The sequence below is a fragment of the Cherax quadricarinatus genome, chromosome 57 (assembly GCF_038502225.1).
Source record: "Cherax quadricarinatus isolate ZL_2023a chromosome 57, ASM3850222v1, whole genome shotgun sequence".
NCBI classification, from domain to species: domain Eukaryota; kingdom Metazoa; phylum Arthropoda; class Malacostraca; order Decapoda; family Parastacidae; genus Cherax; species Cherax quadricarinatus.
The window spans coordinates 21422278-21442745 of record NC_091348.1 but is presented as its reverse complement, the minus strand read 5'-3'; the positions used below and the strand labels follow the sequence as shown (position 1 = coordinate 21442745).

At 37.1% G+C, this 20468-nt stretch overlaps 1 protein-coding gene across 3 annotated transcripts in view; it reads left to right on the top strand.

The window, feature by feature from the left end:
• LOC128693540 (OTU domain-containing protein 7A) overlaps positions 1 to 20468 on the top strand; it is a 63486-nt gene that overhangs the window by 42625 nt on the left and 393 nt on the right. For all 3 annotated transcript variants that reach the window (XM_053783268.2, XM_053783270.2, XM_053783269.2), the window contains exon 11: positions 7250 to 20468. This exon is cut by the window's right edge and continues 393 nt beyond it. In XM_053783268.2, the coding sequence (XP_053639243.1) occupies positions 7250 to 8479 (1230 nt within the window). In that variant the 3' untranslated portion in view covers positions 8480 to 20468. The remainder of the gene's footprint in view (positions 1 to 7249) is intronic.

Here is a 20468-nt window from a genome sequence, read left to right as displayed (position 1 = left end):
TCCCTGAACGTGATACAGTCAAGTTTCTGGGCCTCCTCTTTGATCGTAGGTTATCCTGGAAACCTCACATTACCTCTCTGAAGGCAACTTGTCACAGCCAGCTGAACCTTCTTAAAACCCTTGCTCATCTTTCATGGGGAACTGATCGTCGAACCCTCCTTCGCCTACATTCCACCCTTATTTTATCGAAACTTGATTATGGTGACCAGATCTATTCAGCGGCATCTCCTGCTACTCTCTCTAGCCTTAACCCCATTCATCACCAAGGATTACGTTTTTACCTTGGTGCTTTTCGCTCTTCCCCTGTCGAGAGCCTCTATGCAGAAGCGAACGTTCCATCCTTATCCGATCGCCGTGATGCCCATTGCCTTCGCTACTATGTACGCTCTCATGATCTCCGCAATCTTTCCATTTATAGAATGGTCACTGATATTAGTAGACATTCTTTATTTGTTCGCCGCCCCTGTTTACTCCGTCCCTTCTCTCTTCGCCTTCATTCGCCTTGTCTTCTCTTCAATTACCACCTTTCTATGTTCATGTAGCATCTCACTTTTCCCTACCCCCCTGGGAAGTTCCAGCTGTTCGAGTCTGTTCTTTCTCTCTCCCTTGCTCGAAAGCCCAACTGTCTACTATCGCTTCCCGCTCTCTTTTTCTTGACCACTTTCACTCTCATTCTCATGCCATTGCTGTGTACACAGATGGCTCTAAGTCTTCTGACGGCGTAGGATTCGCAGCAGTGTTTCCAGACAGCGTCGTACGAGGGCATTTACTATCTTCGGCTAGTATTTTTACTGCTGAATTGTATGCCATCCTTGCAGCACTTATCCGTATTGCATCTATGCCTGTGTCATCATTTGTGGTTGTCTCAGACTCCCTTAGTGCTTTACAGGCTATACAGAAATTTGATACACCTCACCCCTTAGTCCTCCGTATCCAACTTTGGCTACGCCGCATCTTTACCAAGCATAAAGATATTGTTTTTTGTTGGGTCCCTGGTCATGTTGACGTACAGGGCAATGAACAGGCAGACACTGCTGCACGGTCAGCAGTACATGACCTACTAGTTTCATATAGAGGTATTCCATTTACGGACTATTTTGCTGCAATATCTTCCCACCTTCACACCCGTTGGCAACACCATTGGTCTACTATGCTCGGCAACAAACTTCAATCTATTAAACCAAGTACAGTATAGGTTACTGGCCGTCTTCTTATCACCAGTGTCGAGGTTGGGAGACTACTCTCTCCCGTCTTCGCATTGGCCATACTCGTCTTACTCATGGATATCTCATGGAAAGGCGCCCTGCTCCTCTCTGTGAGAATTGCCAAGCTCCATTATCAGTCAGCCACATTCTGTTGGACTGCCCACTTTATCAACGAGCATGCAGAATTTACCTCCGTCGTCGTCTTCGCTCCGCTGCTCTCTCTTTACCTTGCCTTCTCGCTGATGGACCCACCTTTCATCCGGACTCTCTCATTGACTTTTTGACAACAACTGACTTACTTCACAAATTCTGATACCTTCAGCCCTTTCTACTTCAATCTCTTGCTACCCTCTACCCCCGTACTATCCCCTGCCCCGCTGTTTTCTGTAACCTACTGATCATCCCTCCTCCCTTCTGCCATCCTATACCCTCGCTTCCTTCCCTACCCTGCAGCGCTGTATAGCCCTTGTGGCTTAGTGCTTCTTTTTGATTATAATAATAATACGACGCTTGTGGCTTATGAAGGAAGGATTTGTCTCCTCTTTAACATGGAGAATTCCCCAATCTTATGTTAGGCCCATCTTGGAGTACAGTATGTGCCATGAGCATTGCACCCAAACCTGATAAAGAATATGAAGAAATTAAACAAGATCCATTGAGTTGCAATGAAATTAGTACTGAAACTGTAGGGGATGAACTACAAGAAAATACCTAAGACCTAGAAAAGAGGAGGACCATGGAAGATATAATCATAAAATTCAAAATACAGTGGAACCTCAAATATCGAACTTTCTTTGGTCCAGAAGGCTGTTCGAGTGCCTTTACCGAATGAATTTATTCCCATCAGGATTTATGTAAATTAGATTAGTGCATTTCAGACTCTCAAAAATACACTTATAAAAGCACTTACAAAAATACACTTACATAATTGTTTGTGTTGGGAGCAGTTCGATTTTTGAGGTTCCACTGTACTTTGAAAATTAGAGAGTGGATAAGGAGATAGGGACAGGCTTTCTGCATGCACAACTGTTACCTGTCTCTGTACAAACATTGTATCATGTGGAAATAAATCTTTTTCTTTGTCTATACATAGTAGTTATAGCTGCACATGAACAACATGGGCATTGAGAAGCACTTTGCTTTCAGCATATTGAGTAAGAGGAACTAGATAGAGAGTGGAGGCAGATACATTGCACAGTTACAAAAGTAGATACGATTGGGTCTTGAACGCCAGGAATTAGTATGTCAGGGCCAGGAGCTGTGACTCAGTCCCTTTATCACACTTAGGTGAGTACACTACAGTTTTATTCAAATGAGATTTCTTAGTACATTCCTTTTAGTATCATGATCGCTAGCTATTCACTGCCTTTATTAAAGATTCACCACAGGATTTAACTAAAAGTAATCAGAAAGAAAAGTGCTTAATAGTTCTGCAAGATTCAAGTATCTACCTTTGCTACCCATCCTAAAAAGAAACTGAATATTATATGGAGATATGTTGCAGTAGGTAGTAGGTTGGTAGACAGCAACCACCCAGGGAAGTACTACCGTCCTGCCAGATGACTGTGAAACAGAAACCTGTAACTGTTTTGCATGATGGTAGGATTGCTGGTTTCTTTTTCTGTCTCATAAACACGCTAGATAACAGGGATATCTTGCTACTCCTACTTACACTTTGGTCACACTTCACAGACACGCACATGCATATATATATACATACATCTAGGTTTTTCTCCTTTTTCTAAATAGCTCTTGTTCTTCTTTATTTCTTCTATTGTCCATGGGGAAGTGGAAAAGAATCTTTCCTCCGTAAGCCATGCGTGTCGTATGAGGTGACTAAAATGCCGGGAGCAATGGGCTAGTAACCCCTTCTCCTGTAGACATTTACTAAAAAAGAGAAGAAGAAAAACTTTATAAAACTGGGATGCTTAAATGTGCGCGGATGTAGTGCGGATGACAAGAAACAGATGATTGCTGATGTTATGAATGAAAAGAAGTTGGATGTCCTGGCCCTAAGCGAAACAAAGCTGAAGGGGGTAGGGGAGTTTCAGTGGGGGGAAATAAATGGGATTAAATCTGGAGTATCTGAGAGAGTTAGAGCAAAGGAAAGGGTAGCAGTAATGTTAAATGATCAGTTATGGAAGGAGAAAAGAGAATATGAATGTGTAAATTCAAGAATTATGTGGATTAAAGTAAAGGTTGGATGCGAAAAGTGGGTCATAATAAGCGTGTATGCACCTGGAGAAGAGAGGAATGTAGAGGAGAGAGAGAGATTTTGGGAGATGTTAAGTGAATGTATAGGAGCCTTTGAACCAAGTGAGAGAGTAATTGTGGTAGGGGACCTGAATGCTAAAGTAGGAGAAACTTTTAGAGAGGGTGTGGTAGGTAAGTTTGGGGTGCCAGGTGTAAATGATAATGGGATCCCTTTGATTGAACTTTGTATAGAAAGGGGTTTAGTTATAGGTAATACATATTTTAAGAAAAAGAGGATAAATAAGTATACAAGATATGATGTAGGGCGAAATGACAGTAGTTTGTTGGATTATGTATTGGTAGATAAAAGACTGTTGAGTAGACTTCAGGATGTACATGTTTATAGAGGGGCCACAGATATATCAGATCACTTTCTAGTTGTAGCTACACTGAGAGTAAAAGGTAGATGGGATACAAGGAGAATAGAAGTATCAGGGAAGAGAGAGGTGAAGGTTTATAAACTAAAAGAGGAGGCAGTTAGGGTAAGATATAAACAGCTATTGGAGGATAGATGGGCTAATGAGAGCATAGGAAATGGGGTCGAAGAGGTATGGGGTAGGTTTAAAAATGTAGTGTTAGAGTGTTCAGCAGAAGTTTGTGGTTACAGGAAAGTGGGTGCGGGAGGGAAGAGGAGCGATTGGTGGAATGATGATGTAAAGAGAGTAGTAAGGGAGAAAAAGTTAGCATATGAGAAGTTTTTACAAAGTAGAAGTGATGCAAGGAGGGAAGAGTATATGGAGAAAAAGAGAGAGGTTAAGAGAGTGGTGAAGCAATGTAAAAAGAGAGCAAATGAGAGAGTGGGTGAGATGTTATCAACAAATTTTGTTGAAAATAAGAAAAAGTTTTGGAGTGAGATTAACAAGTTAAGAAAGCCTAGAGAACAAATGGATTTGTCAGTTAAAGATAGGAGAGGAGAGTTATTAAATGGAGAGTTAGATGGAGGGAATATTTTGAGGAATTGTTAAATGTTGATGAAGATAGGGAAGCTGTGATTTCGTGTATAGGACAAGGAGGAATAACATCTTGTAGGAGTGAGGAAGAGCCAGTTGTGAGTGTGGGGGAAGTTCGTGAGGCAGTAGGTAAAATGAAAGGGGGTAAGGCAGCCGGGATTGATGGGATAAAGATAGAAATGTTAAAAGCAGGTGGGGATATAGTTTAGGAGTGGTTGGTGCAATTATTTAATAAATGTATGGAAGAGGGTAAGGTACCTAGGGATTGGCAGAGAGCATGCATAGTTCCTTTGTATAAAGGCAAAGGGGATAAAAGAGAGTGCAAAAATTATAGGGGGATAAGTCTGCTGAGTATACCTGGTAAAGTGTATGGTAGAGTTATTATTGAAAGAATTAAGAGTAAGACGGAGAATAGGATAGCAGATGAACAAGGAGGCTTTAGGAAAGGTAGGGGGTGTGTGGACCAGGTGTTTACAGTGAAACATATAAGTGAACAGTATTTAGATAAGGCTAAAGAGGTCTTTGTGGCATTTATGGATTTGGAAAAGGCATATGACAGGGTGGATAGGGGGGCAATGTGGCAGATGTTGCAAGTGTATGGTGTAGGAGGTAGGTTACTGAAAGCAGTGAAGAGTTTTTACGAGGATAGTGAGGCTCATGTAGGAAAGAGGGAAATTATTTCCCAGTAAAAGTAGGCCTTAGACAAGGATGTGTGATGTCACCGTGGTTGTTTAATATATTTATAGATGGGGTTGTAAGAGAACTAAATGCGAGGGTCTTGGCAAGAGGCGTGGAGTTAAAAGATAAAGAATCACACACAAAGTGGGAGTTGTCACAGCTGCTCTTTGCTGATGACACTGTGCTCTTGGGAGATTCTGAAGAGAAGTTGCAGAGATTGGTGGATGAATTTGGTAGGGTGTGCAAAAGAAGAAAATTAAAGGTGAATACAGGAAAGAGTAAGGTTATGAGGATAATAAAAAGATTAGGTGATGAAAGATTGAATATCAGATTGGAGGGAGAGAGTATGGAGGAGGTGAATGTATTCAGATATTTGGGAGTGGACGTGTCAGTGGATGGGTCTATGAAAGATGAGGTGAATCATAGAATTGATGAGGGGAAAAGAGTGAGTGGTGCACTTAGGAGTCTGTGGAGACAAAGAACTTTGTCCTTGGAGGCAAAGAGGGGAATGTATGAGAGTATAGTTTTACCAACGCTCTTATATGGGTGTGAAGCATGGGTGATGAATGTTGCAGCGAGGAGAAGGCTGGAGGCAGTGGAGATGTCATGTCTGAGGGCAATGTGTGGTGTGAATATAATGCAGAGAATTCGTAGTTTGGAAGTTAGGAGGAGGTGTGGGATTACCAAAACTGTTGTCCAGAGGGCTGAGGAAGGGTTGTTGAGGTGGTTCGGACATGTAGAGAGAATGGAGCGAAACAGAATGACTTCAAGAGTGTATCAGTCTGTAGTGGAAGGAAGGCGGGGTAGGGGTCGGCCTAGGAAAGGTTGGAGAGAGGGGGTAAAGGAGGTTTTGTGTGCGAGGGGCTTGGACTTCCAAAAGGCATGCGTGAGTGTGTTTGATAGGAGTGAATGGAGACAAATGGTTTTTAATACTTGACGTGCTGTTGGAGTGTGAGCAAAGTAACATACAGTGGACCCCCGCTTAACGATCACCTCCCAATGCGACCAATTATGTAAGTGTATTTATGTAAGTGCGTTTGTACGTGTATGTTTGGGGGTCTGAAATGGACTAATCTACTTAACAATATTCCTTATGGGAATAAATTCGGTCAGTACTGGCACCTGAACATACTTCTGGAATGAAAAAATATCGTTAACCGGGGGTCCACTGTATATGAAGGGGTTCTGGGAAACCGGCAGGCCGGACTTGAGTCCTGGAGATGGGAAGTACAGTGCCTGCACTCTGAAGGAGGGGTGTTAATGTTGCAGTTTAAAAACTGTAGTGTAAAGCACCCTTCTGGCAAGACAGTGATGGAGTGAATGATGGTGAAAGTTTTTCATTTTCGGGGCACCCTGCCTTGGTGGGAATCGGCCAGTGTGATAAAAAAAAAAAAAATGTTGCAGTTTTTGAACTGTAGTATTGGCACATGTCTGGCAAGACAGTGATGGAGTGAGTGATGATGAAAGTAGTGCTTCTTTTTCAGGTCACCCTGCCTCAGTGGGAGACAGCCAATGTGTTAAAAAAAAAAAAATCGGATGAAAATGACAAGTAGATATAATTAGGACTTAAAATGAGAAACCTATTAGCTTATAAAGTATGTTTATTAGCCCGCTACTCTTAGGCACTATTAACGTTGTATACAGGATCATTTGCCTCTTTCACAAGTGAGCACACTGACTCCATTTCTGCCATATTTTTTGAACGCCCTGACATGCTTCGTTCTTCCTCTGGGAAGCCCTTGTGGCTTAGCGCTTCTTTTTGATTATAATAATAATAATAATAATCTTCCTCTAGGACTGTCCCACTCTCAGTTCTGAATTATGCTATTATTTCTTAATTGACAATGATTATCTGTATCAGTAGTAACTTCTGTTTTATTCTGCTGATGTACTTCCTTGAACATCTTTCCTTCTTCCCAAGAAATAAAAAACTTCATCTGTGGGATACCAACCCACATTGAAGATGGTGCAAAGGATGATTGTATAATACAATGTTGTATAAAATTGAAATTGTAAGAGCTTCAGTCAAGGATGTATTGGTTTATGTCTTCTTTCAACAAACTGGCCACATCCCACCGAAGATTGGTTTATGTATGTTTAGTAATTTGTTCTTCTGAAATGCTATTCAATAAAAGTAATTTCAGTTTCACTTTCCTTTGGCAGGTGCCAATTCCACCGGGTTATCTTGAAGCATGTCAAGCAGTGGATGAAGCTGAGTCACCAGAGAATTATCATCCAGAGATTGAGAAAAAATCTTCAGAGTCTAGTTTTGACTCCGATGAAGGCCCACCATTCTTAGATGGAACAAGCGGGATATTTGCAAGCAAGAGCAAGGCCTCTAAGCAGTTGCAGACAGTTGCAAAGCAGTTTGGCAGTATTGGTAAAACCATGTCAAAGAAAATTAAGAAGAATTTTGGTACTTTATCAAAACTTGGTCGGGCTGGATCATTTAAGAAAAAAGATGAATACATAAAAACATGTAGTATGGCCAAAAATGGTCGTATGCTGAAAATTTCCACACATCAGAATTTCATTCTAGCAGCTATGATTCACACTGAAAGGCGCCATGCATACCAAGAAGAGATGGTGCGCAACTATCTCAATACTGCACGTCGCAGGTTTGAAAAAGATGCAGAATTAAAAAAACTGCAAGAAGAAGAGATGAAGCAGTTAAAGCTGGATCAGCTAGAGCATCAAGCTGAAATGGAAGGCCCAGTGCAATGTATTAACCCAGGCTGCAACATGTATGGAACAGCTCTCACATCTTACATGTGTTCATCATGCTTTTCTAAGCAAAAGGAACAAGAGCAAGAGTACAAGCGACAGACATCAAGTAATCTCAATTCTCCAAAATCTACAAATTTTCATGCTGATGGGCCACAGTATGGGGCTGGGAAGTCAAAATTTTATGCAGAGTTGGATGCTGCCTCAGTATCAGATGCATCAAAAATTCCAGTTATTCAGTCACTGTCATCTAAAAAAGATGGGACATTATTTTTATCAAACTCCACTTTCTACAGTGATAGTTCTACAGTTCCCAGCTATAACATTGCTAAATCTCAGTCTGCTGTTCCAACCAGTGATCTCTCAGTGAGTACTAGTACTAATTCATTGGGAACAGACTCTCCATTGCAGCTTTCACCCCCAACTGTTATAACCACCACAATGGCCCGCCAGAGCACCGAAAGCTTTACTCCTGTTGCTATAGATGATGTGAGCGTCAATGTCCGGGGAGATGGGTCAGACAGTCCGTCTCAGCCTTGCTTAACACGAGATTGTAAGTTTTATGGAAGCAGTTCAACTGGTGGGTACTGCTCTCGGTGTTATCAGGAAAACAGCAGCATCAGCCCCAAAAATGTGATGGTACAGCAGATAAAGTCTGTCCAGCTATAGGTTTTAGCCAAATCTTATCGAGTGCTTTTAATTTACCAGTGAATGTTTATGGTTTTGGCAGTTTTGGTGTGTAACCCCTTGATAGATTTTAAGATATTTCTTTTCTAGTCATAGTGCCATAGCCATTTGCAAGTTATGTTACATGTTGATTCCAGTGATGTTTTTATTGAAAATGAAAATGCACTTACCTTAACATGAGTTAAGGATAGCTGTGCCTTTGATATGTAAAGATCTATTAGTAATTTCCTCACATTAGCAGGAAATGATGAATGATAGAAATATCAAGGTTCTTGTGTTAATATAGGTGAAAGTAGTGGAGAATGTGCAAGGTTTGTGTGTTGCATTATATGAACATATTGTACAGTGATTACTAGGTCAAATTCCTAGTTTGGCCAAAATGAAAACTAGTAATGGAGAAGACATTCATAAGAATGTTTTTAAGCAAGACAAAATTACTTAGTCTTGCTATTATTGAACAGTTTGTATATCAAAGAGTAAGCATAGTCTGTTTTGCTATATTCAGAAACAATAGATTAAAAGAAATTTCAAGTACTGGTAGATGTTTTCATGAATATCCACTTAGCTTTTTATGTAAAAAAAAAAAAAAGCTTTATAGTGGTGTACTTTGAAGGAAATGCAGGGTGAATATATGAGAAAGAGCTATATTTAGTTACTGTATTTGCATTTATATGTGCATATGCAAAGGACTTGTGTGTTTACTCAACATTAAATGTCATCTTATTTACATTGGAAGTAAATGGCATTAGTTGCAAGAAGTGGCAGAAACTGTTTGAAGATATTTTTGTGGCCTTAATATGTACTGTATTGTGTCTTCATGTTCCTACTATAATGATTTCTTTCTTATACATTCTAATATGAAATTTAGATAACTCACTGGCAGTTATATCATTAAGATTCACTATAGGACTCTTCTGTTTTTTGAAAATGAATATGACCAGATATTAATTTTTCAGCACATGTTAAACTTCTTGCAACCCATTTACTGCACCCATTCCTCTCTCCATTTTGTGTTAAAGATTTACTGAACACTCACAACTTGCCTTACATTTCTAAATTTTGGCTAATTATAATAAGATAGGCTGGTAAAATAGGAAGGCATATCCCCTATAACTGATAAATTCTGTTGTTCGAACTCTTGAGACCTGCATTGTAGATCTATTAATGTGAAAAGTTTTAAAATTGTTAAAATTATCCTTTGACAACAGTATGACTCCTTTTTTATATTCTATATAACTTGTTTTTCTTTGTGGATTTCAGTCTTGAGTGAAGTTCAGTAGCCCTAAAATATATTCCTATCTAAATGACGTGTAACGAAAACTATTTAGTGAGAAAATGCAAGTGTACGTCCATTGTCTTTCAGTGCAAAAGAATAGAAAAATAAGACCTGTGTAACTATCAGTTTTGTATGCATCTCTAGGTAATCTCCAAAATAGTTACAGATATTGTGAAATACACAATGTTTGCAGTTATTCCCTAGTAATTAGTAAGCATTGCTTGCTCTCTTGGAATTCTTCAGATTTAAAATATCTCTTTTGTTATTTAATTGCATATGTGGCATTCTTCATTGTTGTTATTTACATCCTAGTAAATTTAATCCTGGTGTAATAGAATTGCAAAGTTTTGAAATTTGCAGTTTGCAATTTGCACTTGCAACTGAAAATTCTTTCCATGAAATATACAACATTAGATTTGCAGTATCATCTTTCATCCCCATACAAGGTGAAATGATATGCCATTGCCAGCTATATGATGAAAACTAATAATTTAAATTATATCAACCCACTTTTTCTCAAATCTATGCAGACAGGATTTAGATCAATCTAATGATCTCAGAAAAGCATTCTGTTGCTGGAGTTTCACTTTAATAGCATTCTCAGCCATCACTGAGTAGAACTAAATTTGCTAGAGAATTGTGCTGAAGTAGTTTTTTCCTAGTGGTCCTGTCCTTCCCAGTTACCACATCTATCGAGTGCAACTTCTTTGCTTTGAAGCAAATGAAAACCTACTGCATAAATTCTCAAGGTCAGTTGACAAATAATCATTGTAGCATCTTAAGAGGAAATGAGAATTATGCAGTATACAAGTCTATTTCAACATGATATATTGTTTATACAGAGATGAATGACACTTGAGTGCATGCTGAAAGCTCATATTCATGCAGAGCATTTTGGGCAAGTAGAGTTACTGATTATTTTGCTTGATAGCCAAGAGAAACTCAGTTGAATCACATTGAAAATGGTCAGTCAGATAACATTTCATGTTACTATTTTCTATTTTGTTAAATGAATCACTGAATAGAAAAATTTATTTTTATTCATATTTAGGCTTTATCAAAAAGCTTAACAGTGTCACTTTCTTACCCAAGCAGTTTGTCCCAACTTGCCACTGTTATGCAGTATGTAATGTATACAACATATAGTTTCCAAAACTACACTTAAGCCATGTAGAGTACTATATACCTTTGTGGTATAAAACCACTTATAGCAGAGATCCTCTTGTTTATACAAGGTTTCACCATCATTTGTCAGTTTATGGCCAAATACAATAGTCACACTGAAGTTTAAAACGTATAATACTTTACGTAACATACAGTTTAAAGTATTCAATAACTTATATAGCATACAGTTTACACATGCAACACTGTTCTACTTATTTACACTACATTATCCATGTGTGTTTAACATTTATTTTTCCTCTAATAATAATACTTACAGGACATGAAGGAATGAGAATTGTATATTTACAGATATTGTAACTATTTTTGATAAATACATTGGTGTATTGGTAGTCATGCAGTTAATTACATTTTGATATATACATAAAAAATGTGGAATGTATGCATGCATTCTCCTGCTAAGTCACCTTTTAGTCACACCTGGAGAGTATAAAGGAATTTAGAGGCTACTATAATAATGGTAGATGATTTTGTAGTCTGCTAAAGCTATGGATTATATTCTATGCAATATTCAGTTACTTTTTATTGTCAAATGATGATGATGTTACATTTTACAGAGTAGCTTGAAGCATTGTCCAGTTTGTTGAAAATGGTATAAAATACTGAGAATTTGGTAAGTAAGATATATGTGTGCAGTAGTTGAATATCTTTACTGTTGAAAGGTTTTGCTTACAAAGTAGGCTTCTTCAGACACATACAGAGTATTTGACTGAAGAAGTCTACCATGTAAACCATGGGTCTCCAACCTGCATCCCACAGGCCGTGTGTATCCTAGGAAATAGATGCAGCCCTCGCACATAAAATAGATGCAACCCTCACACATAAAATTGTGAATTCACTTTTATGTAGGTTCCACACTACACAGTGTCAACAAAACCATTCTGCCATCATCACACATTTGACCATCAAATGTGGCTCACTTGTGTAGGAAGGTTGAAGACCACTGGTGTAGGTGAAACTTTTCAACAATAAAGATTTCGAACTGTTGCACATGTGTCTTACCCTGGATTATTATACCCAAGAGGAAATGTTGAGCCAACCACAAAGGATCAGAATGAATTAACCAAACAACTGAAGTACAGCACTTGAAAATCAACACCCCAGAGAGGAATGGGTTGACACACTAATCTGGTGCACTATTACTACCTCCACTTGAATGTCATTTGGGTTATAAAGGTATATTTTCTATTACATTTATTATTAACTGTTTTCGAAAGTATTTGTTTGCATATCAAGAATTATATGCATGTTCATATTTTCCATTATCAGAATGGTAATATGGACATTGGACTTAGTAATGCAAGTGTAAAATAAATAAATAAATATATATATATAAATATATATTATTTGTTTATTTATATTTATATTTTCATACTGTATATTTCTGCCTAAAGTGAACTTACTATCAAGGCAGGCATTTCAGTAGCTTAGCATTTGCAATTGATAGTTAAACATGTAATGGGTTGGGTTATTGCATGTTCTGTATGTTATTCATTTTCCTCTCCATGTAGAATGAGAACATTGTAGCAAATGCCCAAGAAATCTTTCATTATTTAAACAAATTTATACTATATTATATATATATATTATATATACGGTGGTAGAGCACTGCGTACCTTGTTCCAAGGTTCGTAGGTTCAAGTCTCCGTTGACCTGAGAATAGTGTTTGTGAATATTATATATATTATATATATAGTATTTTGTATGTATGCATGTTTGCAATGTATATAATGATTCTTGCTACTTGAAGGTGCTGAAGCACATTCTAGCCTATGTAACTCATGTGCCCTGATGTGGTAGTCAAGATTGATACCTGTAATGATCTTTACAGAATAACATACTCTCAATAATGTTTATTTGCACGCAATGCTGACTACCTGATTGCCATAGCAGTATATGCTGTGACAACCCATTTGTGGTGGTTATAGCTACCATAGTAGTACATGCTGTGGCAACCCATTTGTGGGGTTTATTGCCATAGTAATACATGCTGTGGCAGCTCATTTGTGGTGGTTATTGCCATAGTAATACATGCTGTAGCAACCCATTTGTGGTGTTTATTGCAATAGTAGTACATGCTGTGGCAGCCCATTTGTGTGTTTATTGCCATAGTACATGCTATGGCAACTCATTTGTGGTAGTTATTGCAATAGTAGTACATGCTGTGGCAGCCCATTTGTGTGTTTATTGCCATAGTAGTACATGCTATGGCAACTCATTTGTGGTGGTTATTGCCATAGTAGTACATGCTATGGCAACTCATTTGTGGTGGTTATTGCCATAGTGGTACATGCTATGGTAACTCATTTGTGGTGGTTATTGCCATAGTACATGCTGTGGCAACCCATTTGTGGTGGTTATTGCCACAGTATTGCATGCTGTGGCAACCCATTTGCAGTGTTTATATTTCATTTGTTATTAACTGTATGTAGATTAGTTTTGATATCACAGGTAACTGTATTTTGAAATACAGCTTTCTTCCATTTCATAAACTTGGTAAATATTTTTAATAGAAGGAGTGCATAACTCATTTTTGTACAAAATATTTATTTTCAGCTGTACAGCACGAATTTATGTCATGTAAATAACTACTTACAGTACTTTGAGCAAGTGGAACTTGTACAAATATCTTCTGTTAAGGTGATCATCCAGCGGCATGAATGGCATGTAGTTCTAGTTAGACGCACCTCTTCATATATTGCAATTGTTCTGTGGAAGCGCTGCATCTGGCTTCCCAAGAAATTCATCAATTTTTTAGTGAATAAGTGTAGCAGCAGAATCACTGAACATAATGAATTCATTGGCACTTCTTTTTTTGCTCATTGAAAGGTTACAGGCATTAGTCAGAGGATATACATTCTAGTAATTAGTCATTAAACTTAATCTATCTATTGTTTGGAATATTTTTATGCTCTAGACCAGTGGTTTTTAACTCTCTTTTTTTTCAGTACATATCATTTTTGTATTTTTGACAGCCAGGGACTAGTGTAGAGAATTTGACTTTAGCTGGCAGAAACAACATCTGTATTCTGCTAGTTTTATTTTGTTGTGAAGTTTTGTAGACTGCCACCAGAAGTTTCATGGTTGTCTCCAAAAGTTTCATGGAATGCTTCCAAAAGTTTTGAAGAGCTATATCCATCTTGTGGGGCCACCTCCAAAAGCCTAGCATCCCACTTCCATAAGTCTTATGGGTGAACTCCACAAGACTCGCAGACCACCTCCCAGAGACTCACTGACCATTTCCAGAAGGCTCACTAACCATTTCCACAAGACTCATGGATCACCTCCAAAAGTTTCATGAATCACTTCTACAAATCTCATGAAACACCTCCCAAAGTTTCACAGTATGGATTGGGAAATTTCTGCTTGAGACACGAGTTTCGGTTCATCAAGCACTTGTTACTTGAATTTTTTTTGTCATAAACCACTGTCTCATTTTCTCTATTGCTTGTTAGTTTTCTTGAACATGCAGTAATTGCTGATACTGAGTTGAGATCTGTTTATTGAGGAAATAATGATGAGCTCAGAGGTTTGTCATTTGTCATAGAATTATTTTAAAGCCTGTCATTGCTATAGATGTGGCTTCCAGATATGCTGTTAATGTAAGATTGAAAAGATAGTTCAACTATTTGCATATAACCTGATAGCTTTATTTCTTGAAAGTTTTCAAACAAAACATGAAGTATATTGCTTAAGAGTGGTACCTCTTCAATTACAGTAGGTGTATCAATAATCCTAAAATTTATGTAGTTTACTACTGCAGTGTGCTAAGTCATTGTGGGTTTTATAATCAGTAGCTTACATTTAGTCACTTACCAAAAGAGATGCTTATTTTTATAAATACAATATACAATATTTTTTTATATATCTGGATTTTTATCAACTAAGTCATTTCTCATATATTTATTTCCTGCTCTTCTCTTTTCTCTTCATTACAGGAAAGGGGTAACTAGCCATGTGTCCCTGGCAATTTAGGTGTCTTTTTTTTGACATGCATGGCTTGTGAGTGAAGGATTCTAATCTGCTTCCTCATGTTACATAATGTGTATTTTTTATGTTATGCCATCATTTCATTTATAAACTTATAGAAATTTTTATGTTAGAGTATGGTACTATGTGATAAAGATAATACTATTTTAAATTTTTAACGATTTGTGTAGTACAGTATATTGCTTCTTTGCTTATCAAATGAATCCTTAGATTTTAAGATTGCAAATGAGTGGATGACATATGATGAATGTTGAAGGTGACTAACTTCATGAGAAATAAGAGGAGACAGTTTAATGTTCTTCTGCAGCTCTGGTAATAATGGTGCACTTCCTGAAGCTGTGTATCACAAATATAAAAGACAAGCTATTACTGATTAAGAGTTGCCTGAATAGGAATGTTATTTGTTATTCTTCACTGAATAATTAACTAGGTCACCATTGCTGTTTAGGTTTAGTTTATTCTTGTAGTTACTCATAATGACAAGCTTTAAAAATACAAGTGTAGCATTAGATTTCATATTGGATTAGAAAAATTTCAATCCAGAGCCAAAGATGAGGTGTGACCATGCACACACTGAATACAACACATGCCCTAATTTCCAGGACAATTTTTTTTTTACTTTATTGCATAAATTTTGTAATGTCTTCATTGATCATCAGCCTGTAGGATTTTTTTTTTTTAAGAGAGAGAGTAGACTTATGGCATAACTTGGCAGTATCACATCTTATCACAGGCCTCATTTTATTTTATCAAGTTTTCCTCCTCTCTTTTTTTTTTTTTTTTTTTTTTTTTTTTTTTTTTTTTTTTTTTTTTTTTTTTTTTTTTTTTTTTTTTTTTTTTTTTTACAAAATTTCTTCTGTAGATTTGTTTGTGCACAGCTCTTTATCTTAACTGTGTTCAATATGAATGAATCTTTCAAGGATGTAATCTTGCCAGAATCTTGTTTCTTATTGCCATCATTGAACTTAACATACCTTTTCCTTATGGGCTCTGTTTTTACCTCTGTTAAGTTTAAAATACAGTCAGCCAGTGACTACCATGTTGCAGCACTTTTGATAGTGCTTACCATTGGGACATGTCAGAGACCCTTCTTGACTTTCTTCAGCCTTACTTTTGCCTAAACTAGATATGGGAATCAGGTATATTACTTTGATTCCATTGCTTCCGTGTTTAGGCTGGATACCGTCCATCATCAGGGCTACATTCGTGTCTGGGTGCCTTCTGGACTGCCCCTCTCCGGAGCCTGTACGAGTCTAATGTATCTTCATTACCAGAGTGCCATTGTACCCATTACCTTCATTACTTAGTTTCCATTATTTTTATGACTTCATGACCTACAGAGTTCACATAGATGTTACAGGCCTTTGATTTGTGCATTCCCTGAGGTATAGTAAGGTCCCTGTGTGTTTAGTACTTTCCTAGTGGATGTAATAATAATAATTGTGCATTGATGACCAATTTTGTTTTATTCTTTTTTTTTCTTGTCTCTTATTTCTCTTGAGTTAATCTTTCACTACTTTTATTCCCAAAGTCTCTCAGTTACATAATCTTGACCATATCTTATTGCAGTCTGATGCTTTTGTTGATGTATTTATACTGATGGATGCAAGTCCTCTGCCAAGATGTCCTGTTGTCTTACACAGTGTTATTTTACAATTGATAAACCTCACCATTACACCAGAATTTTCACTGCTGACTTGACTTACATGTGTTGTAGTCTCAGATTACTTTGCAAGCAATCCAAATATTTTTTTTCCTTTTCTTCTTGTATTTCACATTCACTGCTGGCCTTGCCACTTTTTCAGTAGCTATAATAAGGTCATCTTGTCCTAAGTCCTAGTCATTCTAGTGTTTCAGAAAATGAATTTGTGAACTCTCAGTGGACTCAACATATGGTGACCTTCCATTCTTTTATAGGCAATTGCCAATTTTTTTTTTTTTTTGGTGTGTGTGTGTTATCTTAACCCAGCACTTGTGAGGTCATTGTTAGCCTTGTTGAAGTGTATTGGTAGCCAGTAAGTTGATACTGTATATATCAACAACACTAGGCCTTTTGGCCATCCTCACTTCATCATTGTCACTCGCAGAAGACTGTTTTCTTGTTGTTATGCATTGGCCATGCCAAATGCTCTCATGGTCATTTCATTGATGGTTGCCTTGCTCCATTCTGCAAGGATTGCCAGATCTTGCTAACTGTTCAGCAAGGTTTGATAGGTAACCCTGTTTATGTGAGAGCATGTTATATTTATTTTTGGCCCCTCTTTAACCCTTGTGGTTTAGCGCTTCTTTCTGATTATAATAATAATAATTTGGCCCCTCTTTCAATGCCTTTTGAAAATGCCATCTTCAGTGCAGATATTATTTAAGACTTTTTCCCAGAGGCTTTAATTGTTGCATCTTGCAGTGTACTATGGCCATCATGCTTCTTGTTTTAATTTTTCTGCATCTGCTGGTCTGTATTTTTTCACTGTGCCTTGCCCTCTGCCACACACCACTGAATGACTCTCAGGGATTTAGTGTTTTTCCTGATTATTATTACTCTATCATTTTTCAAGTTTGTGTTACACAAATTCTGCACTTTAACCAGTTGGAAGATTTTTATTATCACCTATATGATAAGTTTGAATAAATGGAAGGATGTTGCAGATTAGCAGACCATCTGAACTAGTGCATAACATCATTGCTCTACTGATTTTGTTTAATAAAAATATTATATCTTTGTTCACTAGTTCTTCATATTTGTAAACAAGGCTAAACACAATTTAGTAATCATGGTTATGAAGAAGTCTCTTCAAACATAGTCATGACCAAGTGGCACTTAAATATTTTCTGTATAAGGGTTCTTATCATGAAAATATAATTTAAACACGGACAGAAAATTTTATTAACAAAATACAGTAATAAATTTATTTAAATAATTAAGAATATGCAGATATATGTTACTATCAACTGAAACCTGGAGTATGAGAAGCATGTATTAGGACAGATAAATTGATGAAATTAAAAAATAAAAAGACACAATACCATGACTGGAACAATATATACACAAATAACCCACACATAGGAAAAAGAAACTGATGACAACGTTTTGGTCTGACTTGGACTGTTATCTGTGTGACTAGTTAATGATCCAAGTCAGACTAAAACACTGTCGTAAGGTTCTTTCTCCTATGTGTGCGGGTTATTTGTGTACTAATGAAACTGTTGGTGTTGTTATGGCCATATAAACTAAATTTCACTTTAATTTCAAAGTATTTAAGCAAAAAACTCAGATTTTAACTTTAAATTTGCTTTTTCATATGTTAAATGATTTAAAGAATATTGGTCACACTTTTGATATACCTTTGATAAGTTTCGAGAGTCTTCCTACTCCCAGAGCCCAGTCATTTGAAAGATTACTCATAGCAACAACAAAAATGATGCGGAATTGTGACAAGTGCCCATCGATCTGTGGTCTGGGGATCAAGTTAAACATCCACAAGTTAGGGTTATTCTTAGGTATGTTGCATCTGTACATCTGTATTCTTATTCATATACTGGTAGCAGCATTTTCAGATAGACTTTAATCTATTTTATTTTCAGATAGACTTTTAATCTGGTTTTACTTAGTAGCTAATGTATCTTCATTGATTACCTGTATTTTTTCAAGCATTAGATATCTAGGCCTGCTTGAATTTGATCTAAAGAAATTTGAAAGATCTTTAGTATTGGCTCTGTGATATTAGAATTAAATATATTTTGTCGTGTTTTTTAATTTATTTCTGACAGAATTTAATTTTGGTTTTGTCATCATCTTTTCTAACCACCTTCATTAATGGTATGACTTGATGAAAAACCAGCAGTGGTGTGTACATTCCCTTCTATGGTTGTGCTAATTATGTTGTGAAAAGTGAAGCTGTGTCGTGGCTAGTAAAGCACTATGAAACATGCCAAGAAAATATAACATTTTCTTTACCATGCTTGCTTGTCTTCCGATGTAAGTTATACCATAAATAGATGTATATTTGTCATATTGGCAAGTGTAGCCAAAAGCAGATTAGGCCTACTATCTGGGAAGAGTAATACAAAGGTTTACCTGTACATGTATGGTATACAGTACCAACAAGATGAAGAATTAGACACATGCAACATCTGGGTATCTTTATTGTAGATGTTTTGCCATCATGTGTCTTTTTCAATACAAATTCAAAAGACATTATTGGAAGACAGTAGAACTGCATACAGAAGCAAAACATCTGCAGTAAAGATACCCAGATGTTGCATATGTATCTAATTCTTTATAAAGGTTAACCTTCATTGGTACTACAGTAGACCGTTATATTACATATTTTTAATTGGCATGTTTTGGTTATTGCCCTATTGAAAAATTGTGACACAATTTTATGCAACACTTCGTAAAATTAACTTAACACGGTTCAATTTGCAGGAGGGGAAAATTTTGGAGCGTTGCCTGTGGGATACTTCCCCAACTCAGGCCTCTGCCTGGCAGTGGGTTAGACCATTGAGTCAACGGGGGATTGAGTTTAGATCTTTTAATTGCCATATCTTGTATCTGGCAAGCAATCATGGCTGGGGAAAGTTATGGCCTTCTGTTGTTAATTCTTTCATTGGTGTTTCCTTGCTTGAGAGTCAGGTTCAGGAAATTGTTCAGCTGGCAAGGAGATTACCAGGTGATGGTTTTGAAGATATGAATGAAGATGATGTGAATGTGCTCTTAGAAGAAGATGATGATGAAGAAAGGAGTCCAGAGGAAATGTTGGCAGAGCTTGATGTACATATACAAGGGAGCCACATAACAGAAGAAGATGAAGAAGAACCTGAAGAAAAGCAATTAACATTGCAGCCGTCATGTGAGCAGTTCCATGTTGCAGATAAACTAGCAGACTTATTTGTCAGTTGTATAATGTACTGCAGGGTAAAAGAGCCCAGAGATCCATTTTTGAATTTATGCACACTCCAATACAACCATCGACTTTAGTACCAGAACCTCTACCATCCACTTCTGCCGACAACCAACAACCATCCACCTCAGCCCATTAGGGCCAAACCGTGCATCTCCACTCTCTTCACAATCATCCACAAACACCAGCACCCACAATTTAAGGTAAGAAATGCTATTAATTCTGTTGCATTTGTAGTCTTAAGCAGTAAAAACATAACATATCACGACAGTGAACTACAATTACATATTCACTTTTATTTTTGTTAGATCTTTTGGTCTAAAAAAAAGTTGTTTGGCTTTCTGGGGGCTTCCAGAAATGTAACCCTATTTTTCCCATAAGTTATTCAGTTTATCTAACACGGTTTTACCTAAGACAACATTTTCAGGAATGTAACTACCATATAATATAACAGTCTACTGTAATAAATGTGAATTGTAGGTAAGAGGTTTATAGTTCCATTGTTTGGTAAGATCATGATGAGATCATTTGAGTTCATCACTCCTGTTGATTTCTTCCTTTTGCATACAGTCTTTAGAAAGTAAGATTTTTCTTCAGATCTGATAAGTAAATCTTTTCTTAA